This window comes from Hemitrygon akajei, chromosome 6 (assembly GCF_048418815.1).
Source record: "Hemitrygon akajei chromosome 6, sHemAka1.3, whole genome shotgun sequence".
Lineage (NCBI taxonomy): Eukaryota > Metazoa > Chordata > Chondrichthyes > Myliobatiformes > Dasyatidae > Hemitrygon > Hemitrygon akajei.
The window spans coordinates 7,011,243-7,032,292 of record NC_133129.1 but is presented as its reverse complement, the minus strand read 5'-3'; the positions used below and the strand labels follow the sequence as shown (position 1 = coordinate 7,032,292).

Here is a 21,050-nt window from a genome sequence, read left to right as displayed (position 1 = left end):
TCCCCACCAGGATATTGGTCCCCCTAGGATTCAAGTGCAACCTGTCCTTTTTGTACAGGTCACACCTGCCCCAAAAGAGGTCCCAATGATCCAGAAACCTGAATCCCTGCCCCTTGCTACAATCCCTCAGCCACGCATTTATCCTCCACCTCATTCCATTCCTACTCTCACTGTCGCATAGCACAGGCAGTAATCCCGAGATTACTACCTTTACGGTCCTTCTTCTCAACTCCCTTCCTTTCTATGTTTCCAAATCCCTATATATTCCTTTCAGGATCTCTTCCCTTTTCCTATGTCATTGGTATCTATATGTACCACGACCTCTGGCTCCTTACCCTCCCACTTCAGGATATCTTGGACGCGATCAGAAACATCCCGGACCCTGGCACCAGAGAGGCAAACTACCATCCAGGTCTCCTGACTGCGTCCACAGAATTGCCTATCTGACCCCCTAACTATCGAGTCCCCAATTACTGCTGCCTTCCTCTTCCTTTCTGAGCTACAGGGCTGGACTCTATGCCGGAGGCACGGCCACTGTTGCTTCCCCCAGGTAGGCTGCCCCCGCCCCCCCCCCACCAACAGTACTGAGACAGAAGTACTTATTGTCAAGATTTGCAGTAACTGTTTCCAGAAATGTTTTACCATAATGCAAAGCACATTACACAGGGAGAGAAAGCAGGCTTTTACTTACCACATCTGTGACATTTAAGATTTTCCGAGTCATTCCTTCAGCATCGTGAGAAGGTGTTGGAGTGAACCAGAGTTTCTGGAATGTTTCATTGACCAGTTTCTGCAGAGGGACAAACTCAAGTTATATTGCCATCCACTTAATAAAGTTCATCTGGTCACTGCTATCAGCAAGCACAAAATTAGAACAGCTTATGTCTCTCACTACCTTTTATTCACACCACTGGATAAACTGGAAATGGGGAACCTAATAGCAGTGATGGAGGCAACACTTCAGCTGTGAGTCTGCTGGGGTCATCTACTGTATCTGGGCTTCCAGTGTGGCCTCCTGTTTATCAGGTGAGACCCAACGCAGATTGGGAGACCGCTTCGTTGAGCACCCATGATCCATCGGCCGAAAGAAGCAGGATCTCCCAGTGGCCAGTCATTTCGATTCTACTTCCCATTCCCATTCCAACACGTCAGTCCATGGCCTCCTCTGCTGAGTCCACACTCAGGTCAGAGGAGCAACACATATTCCTTCTGGATAGTCTCCAACCTGATGGCATGAACATAATTTCTCGAACTTCCAGTAATGCCCCCTCCCCTCACCATTCCCTTTCCTTTTCTCTCCTACCTCTTTACCTGCCCATCACCTCCCTCTGGTGCCCCTCCTCCTCCTAAGGACTTCTGTCCTTTCCTATCAGATTTCCCTTTCTCCAGCCCTATATCTCTTTCACCAATCAACTTCCCAGGTCTTTTACTTCACCGCACACCCCCCCACCCCCCCAGTTGCACCTATCACCTGGTGTTTCTTCCCCCCACCCTAGCTCAACTCATCATCTTTCTCTCTGCAGTCCTGGTAAAGGATCTTGGCCCAAAATGGCGACCATATTCTTTTCCATGGCTGCTGATTGGCCGACTGAGTTCCTCCAGCATTTCATGTGTGTTGCTTGGATTTCCAGCATCTGCAGATTTTCTCTTGCTGGTGTCAGATTAATCTCATTAATTTCTTAGGGTGCAGAGGATGATAAACATAGCGCAGTTGGTGCAAAAATGTACTTAATAGTCAGAGCACTGCAGAACAGAAACAGGCCCTTCTGCCTAGTCCCATTGACCTGTGCCCCCATACCCCTCCCATCCATGTAGTTATCCAAATTTCTCTTAAAAGTTGAAATCAATCCTGCATTCACCAATGGCACTGGCAGCTCATTTCACATCACATCTCACTTCACACCATCCTCTGTGAAGAAGGTACCTCTCATGTTTCTCTTCACTGTTAACCCATGACCTCTAGTTCTAGTCTCACCCAACCTCAGTGAAAAAAGCCAGCTGCATTTACCCTATCTATACCACTGATATTATTACATACCTCTATCAAATCTCCCACACTCCTGTGAATAAAATCCTAACCTATTTAACCTTTCCCTATAACTTAGGTCCTTAAGTCCTAGCAACATCCTTGTAATTTTTTTCTGTACTCTTTCAACCTTAATGCCATTTTTCCTGTAGAAGGGTGACATAATGTACACAATACTCCAAAATAGGCCTCACCAACGTTTTATAAAACTTCAGCACAATATCCCAACTTTTGTACTCAATACTTTGATTAATGAAGGTCAATGCACCCAAAGCTCTTTTTACTACCCTATCTACCTGAGAGGCTACTTTCAAGGAGTTATGGATCTTTATTTCTAGATCCCACTGTTCTACCACACTCCTCAGTACCCTACCATTCTCTGTGTAAGCCATACCCTGGTTTGTCCTCCCAAAGTGCAACACTACACACTTGTCTGCAATGAATTCCATCTGGCATTCTTCCAGCTGGTCCAGATTCTGCTGCATTAAGATAGCCTTCCTCGTTGTCCACAATGCCCCCAATTTTGCTGTCATCTGGAAATTTATTGATCTAGTTTACAACATTATCATCCACATTATTGATATAGATGACAAACAATGGACTCAACACTGATCCCTGCAGCACACCACAAGTAACGGGTCTCCACTCAGAGGCAACTCTCTACTATCAATCTCTGGCTTCTTCCATGAAGCCAATGTCAAATCCAATGCCAAATAACTAAACCTTCTTGATCAAACTCCCATGCAGGACCTTGTCTAATGCTGAAGTACAGAGAAAATTTTCAAGGATGTTGCCAGGACTTAAGGACCTAAGTTATTGGGATAGGTTGAATAGGTTAAGATTTTATTCACAGGAGTGTGGGAGATTTGATAGTGGTATGTAATATTTTTAGTGTTTATAAATAGGGTAAATGCAGCTGGCTTTTTCCAGTAAGGCTGGGTGAGAAAGGTGGTGGAATCAGGTATAATTGCTATCTTTAGAAGACAATTAGACAGCTACGTAAATACACAATGCATTGAGCATAGAGGGTTATGGACTTAATATGGGCAAATGGGATAATGTAAATGAACAAAATGTCAGTATGGATGTGGTCTATGACTGAAAGGTCCTCTATCAAACTGGTCCCACTGTAAAAAGATGCTCTGGCATACAGGCCTACAAGACCCCATCAATTTCCCTTATCTCGAGAGACATTATACAGCAAAGGCAGATAGCCATGAGGATATTCACCACTACTTCCAGTGTGACAGCACAGACTTTAAGCTCACTGAGGAAAAGAACATTTCAAGATCAAGCCAGGCACCAAGTTCCTGGTTTACTGGACAGATATGGAAATTTATGATCATCTCTTCATCATCACAAGGTTCCATCAAAACTGGGAATATCTTCACATAGACTCAAAATGTTTAAGAAAACAGCTATCACCCCATTCAAGGAAAAATTATGGATGTGCAATAAATTCTGGCCTAGTCAGCAACACGAGGAATATAAAGACAGGAAATCTGGGCTAGTAATAAAAAAATCCTTATGCATTTCCTGGGAGTCAATTTTAATATAGAGTCATGAGATGGATTTCAATAGGTTTTTCAAAGAGCCAGCACAACACAATGAGGTGAATACCCCCTTTTTGTTATCAGTATACAATTTTCCAACTGCACACTTTCTTAAGTCATGCATTGTCTAAAATTAATTGGAAACAGATGTTCTCAGGGAAATGTACGGAAGAAATGAGACAGGGAAAGGATGGTAGGGTACAGGAACCATGGTATACCAAGGCTGTTGTAAATCTAGTCAAGAAGAAAAGAGCTTACGAAAGGTTCAGAAAGTTAGGTAATGATAGTGAGCTATAAGATTATAAGACTAGCAGGAAGAAGCTCAAGAAAGAAATTAGGAAAGCCAGAGGGGTCCATGAGAAGGCCTTGGCAGACAGGATTAAGGAAAACCCCAAGGCATTCTACAAGTATCTTAAGAGCAAGAGGATAAGACATGAGAGGATAGGACCAATCAAATGTGACAGTGGAAAAGTGTGAATTAAACTGGAGGAGATAGCAGAGGTACTTAATCAGTATTTTGCTTCAGTATTCACAACGGAAAAGGATCTTGGTGATAGTAGGGATGACTTACAGTGGACTGAAAAGCTTGAGCATGTAGCATTGGATAAGTGCCATTATTCAAGAAAGGGAGTAAAGATAGCCCAGGAAATTTTAGACCAGTGAGTCTTACTTCAGTGGTTGGTAAGTTGATGGAGAAGATCCTGAGAGGCAGGATTTATGAACATTTGGAGAGGCATAATATGATAAGGAATAGTCAGCATGGCTTTGTGAAAGGCAGGTCATGCCTTACGAGCCTGATTGAATTTTTTGAGGATATGACTAAACACATTGATGACGGTAGACCAGTAGATGTGGTGTACATAGATTTCAGCAAGGCTTATTGAGAAAGTAAGGAGGCATGGGATTAAAGGGGACATTGCTTTGTGGATCCAGAACAGGCTTGCCCACAGAAGGCAAAGAGTGGTTGTAGACGGGTCATATTCTGCATGGAGGTTGGTCACCAGTGGTGTGCCTCATGGATCTGTTCTGGGATCCCTACTCTTTGTGATTTTTATAAATGACCTGGATGAAGAAGTGAAGGGATGGGTTAGTAAATTTGCTGATGACACAAAGGTTGGAGGTGTTGTGGATAGTGTGGAGGACTGTCAGAGGTTACAGCGGGACATTGATAGGATGCAAAAATGGATTGAGAAGTAGCAGATAGAGTTCAACCCAGATAAGTGTGAGTTGGTTCATTTTGATAGGTCAAATATGATGACAGAATATAGTATTAATGGTAAGACTCTTGGCAGTATGGAGGACCGGAAGGATCTTGGGGTCCAAGTCCATAGGACACTCAAGGCTGCTACACAGGTCGACTCTGTGGTTAAGAATGCATATGGTGCATTGGCCTTCATGAATTATGGGATTGAGTTTAGGAGCTGAGAGGTAATGTTGCAACTATATATGACCCTGGTCAGACTCCATTTGGAGTACTGTGCTCAGTTCTGGTTGCCTCACTAAAGGAAGGATGTGGAAATCATAGAAAGGGTAAAGAGGAGATTTACAAGGATGTTGCCTGGATTGGGGAACATGTCTTATGAGAATAGGCTGAGTGCACTTGGCCTTTTTTCCTTGGAGCGACGGAGGATGAGAGGTGTCCCGATAGAGGTGTATAAGATAATGAGAGGCATTGATTGTGTGGATAGTCAGAGGCTTTTTCTCAGGGCTGAAATGGCTAGCATGAGAGGACACAGTTTTAAGGTGCTCGGAAGTAGGTACAGAGGAGATATCAGGGGTAAGTTCTTTTACGCAGAATGTGGTGAGTGTGTGGAATGGGATGCTGGCGACGGTGGTGGAGGCACATACGATAGGGTCTTTTAAAAGACTCCTGGACAGGAATATGGAGCTCAGAAAAACAGAGGGCTATGGGTAACCCTAGGTTATTTCTCAGGTAAGGACAGGTTAGGCACAGCTTTGTGGGTCGAAGGGCCTGTATTGAGCTGTAAGTTTTCTATGTTTCTACCATATGCAAATCTATTTCACTTCCATGGCATGTTTAGCAACTAGCAGCAACATACAAGTCATAATAGTGAAGGGAACTGTCTATATCATTATTAACATTTTCACTCACTGTTGAAGTATTCCAGATCCCCAAGCTGAGGAATCAGCAAACCAGAGGTCTTAGATTCAAACCCCACCACTGTAAATTTGAAATTAACCAAGATGATTGTATATTATTAAAATAAAAAGTTCACAAAATTCCTTCAGGGAAGGAAATAACTTACCATCTTGGTCCTGTCTGGCTCACTGTATTAGAAAATAATGCCCAACATCACTTGGTTACAGAACCCCAAACACTCCATACCCCACAACTATTCACAAATGCCATCACCAAATTAATTCCACATTCTTTGTCCTATCCGCTAACTCCATACTCTCCATATTCTTAAACCAGTTCATTAACCCAAGACTTTTCACATTCCACCCCCCCCCCCCCCACCAACTGCACTGGTCTCAAACTCTGTTTCCGCACCTCCTGAAATTGCTCCAAATTCTTGACATCCTGCAACTCTGTATACCAACACCAACTTTGCACACTCCAACCCCTTAATTCTCCACACTCTCACCATCAATCTGACAGTGCCCTCTGCTCCCAAAATCAGCAAAATTCCTGTCTCACATTAACCATAAACACTCAGTTACTTACTTTCCTGCACTGAAGTCAAACTCTCAATGCTTCTCCATTTCTTGCAAACTCTGCACACAACAACCACACTGTCAATAAACAGCCACCACACCAACCTCAGCCTAGGTTAGTCTGAGGTCAATTACAAGATTCTTCTGTAGAATGCAGCTTTTTAAATGTTTATACTAATTTAAGTTCCTTCTTTAGAAAGCATGGTAGCATTTTCCACAGATGAGCTGTGCAATTTTACCTTAATGCCCTCTTCATCATTGACTCTGCGAATCATTCTCACGCACATCTCAGTCACTTTGGAGAAGGTTGGCTGTTCAATACAGATGTCACGCAGAATCTTGATCACTCTCTTCCTCACACTGATACCAGTGTCCTGCAAGAGATTACTTGTTAAAGGAAGAAGAGAGCTCTCAGAATGCAAGGCAAGAGCAGTGTAGATTTCAAGTAATGGATCTCGTTAAAATCACTTCTTTTAATAAACATAGGGATTCTGGCATAGCTCTCTTTCATTCTGAAACAAACAAACCCAAAACAAGTACAGAAGTGTAACACAGAATATGGCCCATCTTGTCTGTGGTGACTCTCTGACAGATTTACAATGGAATTTCTCTCATCTTAAACCTAAGGCCTCTATTTATGGACTTACCTACCTGGGAAAGCAACTAACCATCATCCCTCTGGCCTTTTTAAGTTCATCGCTCAACCATCAACATTCCAACGAGAACATAAACCTAGGGCCTCATTCCTTATATCTATCCAACCTATGGTCCTCATAAGTTTATCCCTCAGTCTTCAACATTCCAATGAGAACATACACAGCCTATCCTATCTCTCCTTAAAACAATGCCCTGCAGTCCAGGCAGCATCTGGTGAATCTCCTCTCACTCTATTACCATCACATCCTTCTTGTGTGATGGTGACTGGAAATATACACAATACTCACAGAACATAGGACAGTACAGCACAGGAAAAAGCCTTTTGATCCATGATGTTTGTACTATTATGCCAATTTAAACTAATTCCATTATTCTACACATGGTCAATATCCCTTCATTCCATGCCTTGACCCATGAGGATCCTCACTACTCTATGCACTCATGTTCTCGCTTTCAGCAAGCTATAAAGTTCCACTCAAGGTACCTCTGTACATCAATCTTCTAAGGAGAGTGCTATATGTTTCACTAAAATTTGACTTCCCAAAGAGCATTATCTCACAACTGTCTGCATTAAATTTGATCTGTCACCCCTCTGCCTAACTTTTCCGCTGATCTATTTCTTCTGTAATCTTAAGACAACCTTTCATGCCATCTTCATCAATTTTTACGTTGTCAGCAAACATCAGCACAGCCACATTCTCATCCAAGTATTACATTTTACAAATAAAAGTTCTGGCACCAATCAATGCAGTACTATACCTGTTATAGATTTTCAGTCAGTGTAGTACCCTTCCAGTACCACACTTTGCTTCCAATCTTTAAGTCAATTTTGCATCTAGTATGCCTTGAATCCCTTCTGCCTTAATCACAGCATACTATCTAGACACTGCAATAACCTCTTGTGTAAAACAAAATATAATTTCTCCATTAGTTCTTTTATCAATCACCATAACCCTGTAACTTTAATTATAAAAGAAACAGAAGAATTATAAATTGTATTCTTCAGAGCAGAGATAGTTAAAAGGAAAATTTAGTGGAGGTTTGTAAAAGATTTTAAAGGATTTTGTTTAAATGATACCATGGATTAATGATGCAAAGGGCAAAGATTTCAGAAAATTATTTGCCCCTGGATGTAGGCATTACTTACGAGGCTGAATTTATGGCACATTTTTAATGTAAGTGTCATGTTGACTATTTACAGGGATAACTATATCATAATGGAGTCAAAGAAACTGCAGAAATCTGAAACGAAAAACAGAAAATGCTGGAAACACTTAGCAGGTCAAGAAGCAAATGTGGAAAGAAAAATAGTTGCCATTTCACACACCCATGGTGCCCTAATTTCTTCCCACATTCCAAGGTGCGCACTGGTAGTTTAGTTGGCCATGCTAAGTTGCTCCTAGTAAGTGGCTGAGTAGTGAAATTTTGGGGCTGGGTTTTCATGTGGTGTGGCAGTGGGCGGGGGGGGGGGGGACAGAAAAAAATTGATGGGAGAATAAAAAAATGATTATTTTACATCTTTGATGTTTAAAATTTATGATTTTTATGTCTTTGCCCTGTACTGCGACTGTAAAACAACAAATTTCACTTCATATGTCAGTGATAATAAATCAGATTCTAATTCTGATAAATGGGTGATTGATGGTCAGTACGTACTTGGAGGACCAAAGTGCCTGTTTCCGTGCTGCATCTCTTTGTGACTAACAGGAGACAGAGTTAAGGTGGCTGGCAAAAGAACAAAAAGTGATTTGATGAGAGATTTTATTCAAATATGGCAAATGGTTATGTCTGGAATGCAGTTCTGAGGTAAAAATTGAAGCACAAACATAGGAAATGCCGGACACATTCAGTAAATCAGACAGCATCAGTTGAAAAAGAGAGTTAACTTGTTTCTCTTTCCACAGGTGCTGCCTGGCCTTCTGAGTTTTACCAGCATCTTCTGCTATTATTTCAGATTTCCAGCACATCAATTTTTCTTTGATTTTCAGTTTTAATATACAAGGCAGATTTAATTGCAAAGTGAAGATGGACAAGTATCCGAAAGTAATCAGCTGGACTGGTTAAATGAGCCTTTTCAACAATGTAACTATTCCATGATTATCATTCTACAGTTCTCTAATCCCCAAAGAAGGTGAGCGAAGACCTGGGTTAATATTTCAGTTCTGGTCCAGTGCCTATATATTTTTCACTTTTGACATTGCTCTTAACATTAAGCCAAGACACAGTAAAAGGCCTGAGCTAGAAGATCTGTCCATTAATTTGAGAAACACAGCGTAAATATCATAAATATAGGTTCTTAGTTAGTCAGACGGTGTCAAAGGTTACGGGAAAAAGGCAAGAGAATGGGTTTGAGAGGGATAATAAATCAGATGGAATGGTGGAGCATACTCAATGGACTGAGTGGCCTAATTCTGCTCCTATGTGCAGCCCCCAATCGATGGACTTACTGGAACCAAAGGCAGCGCTCATTCAAAGATTCAAACAAAGATGATGGACTGAGGTTGTGTGCTGGAAAGTTATATGAAAGTTGGAAAGTTATATGAAGTCTGACTGTGAACAACAACTGGGGAAACCTAGACACAGGTTGACATTGTACACTTCGACATTGCTATACAAAAAGCAGCTTTGTTTCACAAGTATGGAAAGCAGAAACAGTGCACTTCTACAGCTCACAGCCTCTTGGATGCATAAACACACATTCCATGGTGCCTCTGATTTACCTAGTCTCACTCTCAAACAAAAGTACTGTCAGCAAAGCTCACATATCATGATTAAATAAAAGATGAAGCTTCTAACTGAATAGTATTATCTTTAAATCAATTTTTGGTCAGCATGCCATAGTAGACTGAATGATCTTCCACTCTGCTCAAATTTCTATAATTCTGAATTCACATTATGCTTGAAAATGTCATCTGTTCTCACAATTTCATACACTGTCACATTCTGAATGGATTCTTCAGTTGCAGAAGTTTAAATATTTTGCAAGTGTTGGGAATACACTAGCCACATCAGTGAAGCAATAATCAAACAAAACGTTATCCCTTGAACAATGACCAAAAGGTGCTGAATAATCTTCTGAGGACTTGGATGTCTAACACTGGTCTAACACTTGAATTTCACACAAGTCAAGTGCACTTGGTCTATTCAGCTGTCCTCCCCAACTCATGACATTGATAGCCTATGTTACTGGGTGAGACTGGGCCTTCTGTACCAGTCAAGAAATGGACGTACCAATATCCTCTCAATCAACATGTCATAATACTGCTCTGTAAGCTGAGGACGACTCAGTACAAAGCGACCCAGTAATTCCACAGCTGCCTCACGCACACTCGTGGAGTTGTCCATCAGGCGCCCATGAACACCACGCTGCATGTCCAACTGTAAATAAAACAGACAACAGCCATAAGATTCAGCAGCAAAGTGCCAAGAATAAACAATGTAACATAATTGTTTTAAAAACATGTGAATGATTTGTATGTGGCGTGATGAGCAAGTTCACAAAACACACTCAAGTTGGTGAGGTTGTTTACGGATGGAGAGTGGTCCTATGCCACAGGATATTGATATATGTTGGTGACATGGGCTGAGAAATGCCAGATGAAATTTAATCTGGATAAAAGAGAGGTGATGCATTTTGAGAACACTAATGAGGTTAGGACACAGACCTTTTTAAACTGCAAGAATGCAAAGTATCTGGAGAGAGTGGTGGGAGCAGTATTTACTTACACATCATTTAAGAGCTGTTTAGATGGGCACTTGAACTGCCCAGGAGTAGAAGGCTATGGGGTAAGAGTTGGGACATGGAGTTAACATGGATGGGTGTGAGAGAGTACATGGCAAGAGAAACAGACTCAGCATTCATTTCCATTTGATGCATGGAATTCTCCGACATTGGAAGCCCTCAGAGATCATCTCTCAAGTCAAGCTTTACAAATTCCAAGATCGCACAATGATAGACTGTCTTTGAAAATGTATCAATGAAATAATAGTCTGAAAACTAGACCCTGAAGGTGATGGGGAAACACATTTCTACAGAGGGAAATGAAAAATATCATAAAGAAATAAAAATCATTACCCTTGCAAGTATGCTAGGATCCACAGCAACAACCTCAGATAGACATTTCATGGCCTTTGTTCGTACAGCAATCGCACTTTCTCCTAGAACACGTAGAATCTAGAAATGAAAAAGATCACATCCATTACACAGTACAAGAAAATTTCAGTAGCTTATTGGATACACTGTTAATGGCAGGCCCCTTAATGGTGTTGATATACAGAGAGATTTTAGCTCCCTGAACTTGGTAGGATAGGTTGATAGGGAGGAAATGAAGGTGTATGGCATTTTTGCCATTATCAGCTGAGGCAATGAGTTCAAGAGAAAGTAAGTTATGTTGCAGGTTTATAAAGCTCTAGATAGGCTGTATATAGAGTAATGCATTAAGTTCTGAATAATTTGTTTCAGTATTAACCAGTGAGTGGGGTCTTGCAGGACAGGCGAAAATGCTGTCAAAGGATATCATAAAGTCATAGTAAAGTACAGCGCAGAAACAGGCCCCTTGGTCCATCTAGTCCAGGCTACTCCCATCGACCTGCACCAGGACCATTGCTCTCCATACCCCTACCATCCATATACCTTTCCGCATTCTGGATATCATACATTGACGTGGTAGAGAATGTAGTACTTGGGCTTCTGCGCGCCTCTCGTGAGGGGGACTTGGAGTTGCACCTCCATGCTATAAGAACCATGATCCCATGGTGCTTTGCCTATGCTAAGATGAATTATGCCAGGTACCTGTCCCCTTACTTTGCTCAGATGATGAACCTCCCAGAGAAGAATCCCTCTGTGTATGAGGCCTTCAAGACAGGCCAATTCTCAGTGCAGCTGTCAAGTAACAACTCCTGTAGACCAGGCTATTGAAGCCACAGTAAACAAAGACACACAGACTTCTGGAGGCACATCACGGTTCAGCCTGAATGCTGGAGCTACATAACAGCTGAGCACCGCATTGCATTCCTGGGACAGTTAAGGGAGATGGTGCAAGGCAACAAATCAGAGCTTTGTCATGCAGAGCTACAGCGGCTAAGAATCCAGAAAGATGAGGAAGCAGTTTCAGCAGTGGTTAGCCTCATGTGTGACTGGGTCAATCCATTTGCAGAGAAGCGGGACCTCATTTGCATCTCTATGGCAAAGGCAGCCCCCGACATTGCCTCCGGCCTGATGAAGGCATATGAGATTGGTGAGCAATACTATGCAACCTTCAAGGATGAGAGACTAGAGGAAGACCCACCAGCAAAGAAATTCCATGACCCAATGAAAACCAACAAGCTGAAAACATTCAGTGATATGTGTAAGAAGAGAGAAGTGAAATCAAATGGGAGAGCGATCATCTTGAAAGCAGATAGGTCTTTGCTTGGACGCATCATAGTGATGGCACAAGGGCGCAGTCTACGTGTGGAGGATATCCTTTCTCATCCCCTTGGATCACTGCCCTGGGCCCTGTCCACACCAGAAGGATTGCTGAGAAAGACAAATAAAGCTACTTTAGCCACAACCTTGCAGAAAAATGTAGCAGTAGAAGAGCAACTCCCAGGAAACTCTACTACAGCGGTTGATGGAATTAACTTGGTCCAAAGAGTGAAAAGTGATCAAGTTACTTTCAGAGATGTTGTCACAACAATTCTGGGTATGGCTCTGAGGGAAGGCTGTCAGAGTAGCGGAACAGATGTTCGACACATACAAGGAGAGCTATCAAGAATAGTGAAAGATCTCTATGGGGTGAAGAGACTGGTCATAAATTGCAAGTTATCACAGGCACACAGATGGTGAGGCAGTGGAGGAGCTTCCTGACCAAAGTCAGTAACAAAAGTAGTCTCATTAGCTTCATAGTCCATGAATGGAAGAAGGCGGAATACAGAGTAAAGCTACAGGAGAAGATTCTGTATGCAACTGTGAATGACAAATGTTACAGAATCACATCTCAAGACAGTGAGGTGTCAACAAAAAGCAGATGGCCACCTACTTCTCCATGCTACCTATGCCACAGGAGAGGGATACCAATCTGTAGTGATCTGCTCAGAAGACACAGATGTCTTAATCAAGACTTCAGCATTTTGTGACAAGATTAAGGCCCCATTGTTCCAGAAGTGTGGCAATAGAACCCTTACAATGCTTGTAGACATCAGGAAGGTTGCTGCCACTGTTGGCATAGAGGTTTGTAGGGCTCTCTTTGGGTTGCACACATATACAGGATGTGACAATGTAAGCGCTTTTGCAGGCAAAGGGAAGATAAGTGCCCTAAAACATCTGACCAGCAAAGGGGAAACTCAGGACACATTCTTAGAGGTGAAGGAATAGGAACTCTCCCCAGAACTGATGGACAAACTGGAGGCATTTACATGTCTCCTGTACGCCACAAAAGCATCGACCACCAAGGTCAATGAGCTCAGGTATCGCCTTTCCTGTGCCAAAAATGGTGAAATCGAAAGTAATCAACTCCCACCATGCAAGGACTGCTTAACAAAACATGCATAGCGAGCCAACTACCACGTTGGTATATGGAGAAGATGTTTGGAGAAGGACTCACAAGTGCCAAGCCCTGTCGGCAGAGGATGGAAGATGGAGAGAGAAGAGGAAGCTGAACAGTTGGTGGTGCACTGCATGGAAGGCCAGAGAGCACATGAAATGTTCACTCCCAAGATGTATGTGTGTTGCAAATGGCCTCAGGTGTACTGACATGTGTAGACTGGCAGACTATGAGAACCAGGAATCCACCTCAGAGAGTGTGGAAAGTTCAGATGTGGAAGACTTGGAAAATTATTATGATTATTAATAGATTATGAAAGTATAGAAAACAAAGTATGGAAAGCAGTCTTTGATTAAATATATTTTACAACCAAATGGGGCCTACGCTATGGCAGTGTGGAACCCCACATTTGAATTATTGTACTGTAATTCTATATGCTCCGATAAAAGCTTAAGATTGTTTTGATTTGATACAATATGGAAAATATCATGACATTGATAAAACTCCAGAAATCTCTCCAAATGAGGTTTTTTATGTTTTGGGGGTGGAGGTGGGGTAACATTTTCTGCTGTACTGATGTTAATATGGAATATATACAAAAAGTGATTACTTATTTGAATTCCTGAATAAATTCCCTACAAATCCATGTGATTATATGCGTCCTAGGGTTTTTATTGACTTTTCCAAAATAAAAAACAGACAAATATTTTTCTAAAACAGAAATGATTTACTCTACTGAAATTGGGCACTGTACTGCGAGAGCCACCAATGACGTAGTTTTCAATGTAGAATTTTATAACAACATTTGATGAAAACCTATGACAATTGGTCATGACATTTATGGAACCTATGACAATTAAAGAGGTGGAAGTACTGGTGCTTTTAAGAAATTTAAAAGTGGATAAATCTCCTGGTCCTGACAGGATATTCCCCAGGACCTTGAGGGAAGTTTGTGTAGAGATAGCAGGAGCTCTGACGGAGATCTTTCAGATGTCATTAGAAACGGGGATTGTGCCGGAGGATTGGCGTATTGCTCATGTGGTTCCATTGTTTAAAAAGGGTTCTAGAAGTAAGCCTGGCAATTATAGACCTGTCAGTTTGACATCAGTGGTGGGTAAATTAATGGAAAGTATTCTTAGAGATAGTATTTATAATTATCTGGATAGACAGGATCTGATTAGGAGTAGCCAGCATGAATTTGTGCGTGGAAGGTCATGTTTGACAAACCTTATTGAATTTTTTGAAGTAGTTACGAAGAATGTTGACGAGGGTAAGGCAGTGGATGTAGTCTATATGGACTTCAGCAAGGCCTTTGACAAAGTTCCACATGGAAGGTTAGTTAAGAAGGTTCAGTCGTTAGGTATTAATGCTGGAGTAATAAAATGGATTCAACAGTGGCTGGATGGGAGATGCCAGAGAGTAGTAGTGGATAATTGTTTATCGGGATGGAGGCCGGTGACTAGCGGGGTGCCTCAGGGATCTGTTTTGGGCCCAATGTTGTTTGTAATATACATAAATGATCTGGATGATGGGGTGGTAAATTGGATTAGTAAGTATGCCGATGATACTAAGGTAGGAGGTGTTGTGGATAATGAGGTGGGTTTTCAAAGCTTGCAGGGAGATTTATGCCGGTTAGAAAAATGGGCTGAACGTTGGTAGATGGAGTTTAATGCTGAGAAGTGTGAGGTTCTACATTTTGGCAGGAATAATCCAAATAGAACATACAGGGTAAATGGTAGGGCATTGAGGAATGCAGTGGAACAGAGAGATCTAGGAATAACAGTGCATAGTTCCCTGAAGGTGGAGTCTCATGTAGATAGGGTGGTGAAGAAGGCTTTTGGAACGCTGGCCTTTATAAATCAGAGCATTGAGTACAGAAGTTGGGATGTAATGTTAAAATTGTACAAGGCACTGGTAAGGCCAAATTTGGAATATTGTGTACAGTTCTGGTCACCGAATTATAGGAAAGATATCAATAAATTGGAGATAGTGCAGAGACGACTTACTAGGATGTTACCTGGGTTTCAGCACTTAAGTTACAGAGAAAGGTTGAACAAGTTAGGTCTCTATTCATTGGAGCGTAGAAGGTTGAGGGGGGGATTTGATCGAGGTATTTAAAATTTTGAGAGGGATAGATAGAGTTGACGTGAATAGGCTGTTTCCATTGAGAGTAGGGGAGATTCAAACGAGAGGACATGATTTGAGAGTTAGGGGGCAAAAGTTTAAGGGAAACACGAGGGGTATTTCTTTACTCAGAGAGTGATAGCTGTGTGGAATGAGCTTCCTGTAGAAGTAGTAGAGGCCAGTTCAGTTGTGTCATTTAAGGTAAAATTGGATAGGTATATGGACAGGAAAGGAGTGGAGGGTTATGGGCTGAGTGCGGGTAGGTGGGACTAGGTGAGAGTAAGAGTTCGGCACGGACTAGGAGGGCCGGAATGGCCTGTTTCCGTGCTGTGATTGTTATATGGTTAAAAGTGCTTGAACTCAGCTATCATTGTGACAAATTTGAATGTTGAGGGATCACTGATGACAAAATACCACTAGGTTGAATATATATGTTGTACTTTATATTGGCCACTTTTCAGAAATGCTTATTTTGGGGTAGTATTATAAAATGCATGATAGCACACATAAAGCTACCACTGGTGCAATGCTATTACATATTTTCTAACTCTAGAGATGTATACCTTGTCAAAAATCACTATGAGCACTATTCCCCTCAGATGGTACCGACCAACCCTACTGGCTTACGGACTATATCTGTTCTGTGTGAATATAGCTTGTTGTTGATTAGAGAGCATACAGCTGTAAATTATCGACTGTCATTTGCTGGAAAGAGAACAATACATGGATGCTGGCTTGGAGCAGAGCCAACAACAAGGTGTTAATGGTCAGACACATCGCCTGTGGGCAACGATACTGGAATGCAATATTTGAATTGATAAGGAATGGATATAAAAGTGGGCGCTTTGTGTGTGCTGACAGCGGAAACTTCAAAAATAACCATTACATGAGCATGGAACACATGGCAAGCGAATTGAGACTCCGAGGAATGCCTGGCCAGCTAGCACAGTCTCCTTTGCCTGGGTAATACCTTTGCTATTTTTTGAATATTCAGGATAGTCAGGAAACTCAGCAGATGTGCACACAAGGTATTTAGTGTATGAATTCACATACTCGTTAAGACAATAAAGGTACTTGTGGGTAAATACAGATTCTCTCTCTGTGCCACACTGTTCATTATTACAAGGACAAACAAAAGAAAACTGCAGATGTTGGAAATCCAAGCAACACAAACAAAATGCTGGAGGAACTCAGCAGGCCAGGCAGTATCTATGGGAAAAAAGTAGTTGATGCTTTGGGCCAAAATACTTTGGCAGGACTGAAGAAAAAGGCTGAGGAGTAGATTTAAAAGGGGAGAGAGAAACAGAAGGGGATAGGTGAAATCAGGAGGGGAGGGATGAAGTAAAGAGCTGGGAAGTTGATTGGTGAAGGAGATACAGAGCTGGAGAAGGGGGAGTCTGATGGGTGAGGACAGAAGGCAATGGAAGAAAGAAAAGGGGGAGGGGCACCAGAGGGAGGCGATGGACAGACAAGGAGATAAGTTGAGAGAAGGAAAAGGGGATGGGGAAGGGTGAAGGGGGGAGGAGACTGGGGGCCCATTACTGGAAGTTTTGAGAAATCAGTGCTCATGCCATCAGGTTGGAGGCTACCCAGACGGAATACAGATTTGCTGTCATCTGTTCCAATCAACTTTGGCTAGCTCCTCTCCCGTGCATTTGTAATTCCCTTTACTTTGCTGATTCATCTGACTTTAGCTTCTCCCTCTCAAATTGCAGGGTGAATTCTATCAAATTATGATCACTGCCACCCGAAGGGTTCTGTTACCTTAAACTCCCTAATCAAATCAGGTTTATTGCACAACACCCAATCCAAAATAGTTGCTCCACGAATGGCCTGAACCGAAAGCTCAGCACTATAAAGCTATCCTGCAGACTTCTACAAACTCCCCCTCTTGGGATCCAGCACCAATGTGATTTTACCGATCAATCTGCATATTGAAATCCCCATAACATTGCCCTTTTGACATACCTTTTCTATCTCCTGTAGTAATTTGTAAACCACATAAAACCATATAACAATTAAAGCACGGAAACAGGCCATCTTGGCCCTTCTAGTCCATGCTGAACGCTTACTCTCACCTAGTCCCACTGACCTGCACTCAGCCCATAACCCTCCATTCCTTTCCTGTCCGTATACCTATCCAATTTTTTTTTAAATGACAATATCAAACCTGCCTCCACCACTTCTACTGGAAGCTCGTTCCACACAGCTACCACTCTCTGAGTAAAGAATTTCTCCCTCATGTTACCCCTAAACTTTTGCCCCTTAACTCTCAACTCATGTCCTCTTGTTTGAATCTCCCCTACTCTCAATGGAAAAAGCCTATCCACCTCAACTCGTATTTATCCCCCTCATAATTTTAAATACCTCTATCAAGTCCCCCCTCAACCTTCTACGCTCCAAAGAATAAAGGCCTAACTTGTTCAACCTTTCCCTGTAACTTAGGTGCTGAAACCCAGGTAACATTATAGTAAATCTCCTCTGTACTCTCTCTATTTTGTTGACATCTTTCCTATAATTCGGTGACCAGAACTGTACACAGTACTCCAAATTTGGCCTCACCAATGCCTCGTACAATTTTAACATTACATCCCAACTCCTATACTCAATGCTCTGATTTATAAACATCTTTGCTTCTGTTCGGAGGCCTGTATATAACTCCTATCAGGGTCTCTTTACTCTTACGGTACTTTAGCTCTACCCCCAAAGGTTCCCCACCATCAGACCCTATGTCACCTCCTTTTAAGGATTTGATTTCATTTTTAACCAAGAGAGCCACCCCACCCCTCTGCCTATCAGCCTGTCCTTTCGAGACAATAGTATCCTTTGATGTTAAGCTCCCAGCTATAAGCTTCCTTCAGCCATGACTCAGTGATGCCCACAATGTCGTACTCACCATTCTCTGTGTTACAAGTTGATATACCTTATGCTATATACTCCATGTATTAAAATATAAGACCTTTGGTCCTATATTCAATCACCCTTTTTGATTTTGTCCTCCCTTTACATTGTAACTCATCCCGCTGACTGCAATTTAGCCTTTTCATCAGCCTGTCTTTGCTAGCAGTCTCACTACACACTGCCTCTCTTTGTAAACCAACTGCCCCATCTGCATTTCTATCATTCTGGTTCCCATTCCCCTACCAAATTACTTTAAACCCTCCCAAACAGGTCTATAAGGATATTGGTTCCCCTCAGGTTCAGGTGCCACTTTTGTAAAAGTTGTACCTTCCCTGGAAGAGAGCTGAATGATCCACAAATCTGAATCCCTGCCCCAGTTCCTCAGCCTCACAATTATCTGCCAAATGCTCCTATTCTGACCCTCTCCAGTAAGTGGCACAGGCAGCAATCCAAAGATTATTACCCTGGTGGTCCTGCTTTTCAGCTTTCTACCTAGCTCCTTAAAATCTCTCTTCCAGATCTCCTCACCTTTCTTACCCATGTCATTGGTACCATTAAGTACCAGGTTCCTGATTAGTCAGGGCTTCAAAAGTTATAGGGAGAAGCAGGAGAATGGAGTTGAGAGGGATAATAGGTCAGCCATGATGAAATAGCATATATCAAGTTGCCCTCTCAGCCTCTGACACTCCAGAGAAAAACAAAGTTTGTCAAACCTCTCCTTATAGCCCATCCTCTCTAATCCAGGCAACATCCTGGTGTATTTTGACATCTAGACATAACTGAGCATTTAATTTGATTAATCTTCCCCACATTGCATCCTTAAAAAACACAAGGCTAGACAAAACTCCACCTCCCACCTTTAGCATTATTGCACCTGTAGAAGTCACTGGAATTTAACTGAATATCGCATGTGCAAATTGCTAACAACTAAAATGCAGCACTTCTTGCATTGAAATTAGAGTAATGAAGTCTATGGCATAGAATTTACATAGAGGATCACTCTAAAGTGGAAGAAATGCCTATAAACCAAATTGGTGTCTTGAATTTATAAGTGAAGTGGGAGAGGAAATGAATTTGAATTGAATTGATTTTGACTTTATTACATCCTTCATACGCACGAGTAAAAATCTTTACATCTAAATGTGCAATTTAAAGTAATTTATAATAAATAATATGCACAACAATATAACATAGAAATACAGTTATGTCAGCATGAATTAATTAGTCTGATGGCTTGGTGGAAGAAGCTGTCCCGAAGCCTGTTGGTCCTGGCTTTTATGCTGCGGTACTGTTTCCTAGGTGGTAGCAGCTGGAACAATTTGTGGTTGGGGTGACTTGGGTCCCCAATGATACCTCGGGCCCTTTTTACATTTTTATGTATAAAACCAGAACACTATCTCCATTCTGTGATATATATTGGCTTTGAAGAATAGAGGAAAAGACCACATTTTCCACAATTCACATGGACTAAAATGGACACTGCTGCCCCTATCCCCACTGATAAAGCTCTATGCTTTGTTCATAATCCAAAAACCAAACGACTTTATAAGTATCTCGTTTCATCAAAGACTTTATTCAACTAGTATCGATCAGTTTTTTTTTTGCAATCAGTAACACATACCTGCGTCAAATAAATATCAAAGCTCTGTGCAAACGGCCTCATAGAGGCCAAGTATCGGACAATCAAACAGGCATCTTCATAGTCCACGTTAGCAGAGTTCATTCTGTGGGTGCAAAAGGAAGTCAGGCAAGGCATGATGAGTAGCCCACCTCAGGAACAATTTATTAAACAGCCTAATGCTAACCACTTGGCCAGTTATTTCACTGACACAAGAGGTACCACAATTAGAAACTGTTAAAAAGTAGCATTTTTAGGTATGAAATCATTAAACCTTCAGTTTACAGGACTTAAATGTAGAAACTTGTCTGGACATATTTTTCTGTGCAGAATATTGCACTGCACTAACAAACACACACACATATATCAACAAACAGAATCATAATGCTGCCACGAATTACACCCACCCACATTCTGACTTTCACGACTAAGCCTGCATCAAAGAAAGAATGAGAAGCACCTATTCTATGAAGAAAGTATTTCATAAATGGATTGTCCTGTACCACATACAAAATTCTCCCAAAAATGTGGCGCATTGTACCTTACCTCAGGGTGCTAAATTGAGTTGGGGTAGTTTTGATGACAGAGCGAAGGAACTTCTTGCGTTTTTCTGCTCTTTGCATAATCTCTCCTGTGGATTCAAGTTCCTTGGCATGCTGTGTCCCATCTGAGGAGTCATCATCCTTCTGATTCTGTGACTTCATTGCTTTTTCTGTCTCCATTGTAGTGTCACGGAACCATTGTGCAATGTAAAATTTCCTAGCAAACTTGAAAACACACACGCACACACACACACTTATTGCAGGATCATCCAGAGCAATTAGCAACATTACACTAGTTCAGAAGGGACTAAACTGATTATTTTGAGAAAATTTGACTGCAGTATCAAAACAAACAGTAAGAAGCTCTACGGATGTGTAAAGAGGAAGAAGGCTACTAAGGTTGGTGTGGAACCTCTGGAGAATAAG

The 21,050-nt window shown here is 41.8% G+C and overlaps 1 protein-coding gene across 7 annotated transcripts in view; it reads right to left on the bottom strand.

The window, feature by feature from the left end:
• The window catches only part of LOC140728834 (nipped-B-like protein), a 499,555-nt gene that overhangs the window by 141,987 nt on the left and 336,518 nt on the right, over nt 1-21,050 (bottom strand). For all 7 annotated transcript variants that reach the window (XM_073047823.1, XM_073047821.1, XM_073047826.1 and 4 more), the window contains 6 exons: nt 20,629-20,849; nt 20,086-20,188; nt 10,991-11,089; nt 10,147-10,293; nt 6,498-6,632; nt 692-790 (listed from right to left, as the gene is read on the bottom strand). In XM_073047823.1, the coding sequence (XP_072903924.1) occupies nt 692-790; nt 6,498-6,632; nt 10,147-10,293; nt 10,991-11,089; nt 20,086-20,188; nt 20,629-20,849 (804 nt within the window). The remainder of the gene's footprint in view (nt 1-691; nt 791-6,497; nt 6,633-10,146; nt 10,294-10,990; nt 11,090-20,085; nt 20,189-20,628; nt 20,850-21,050) is intronic.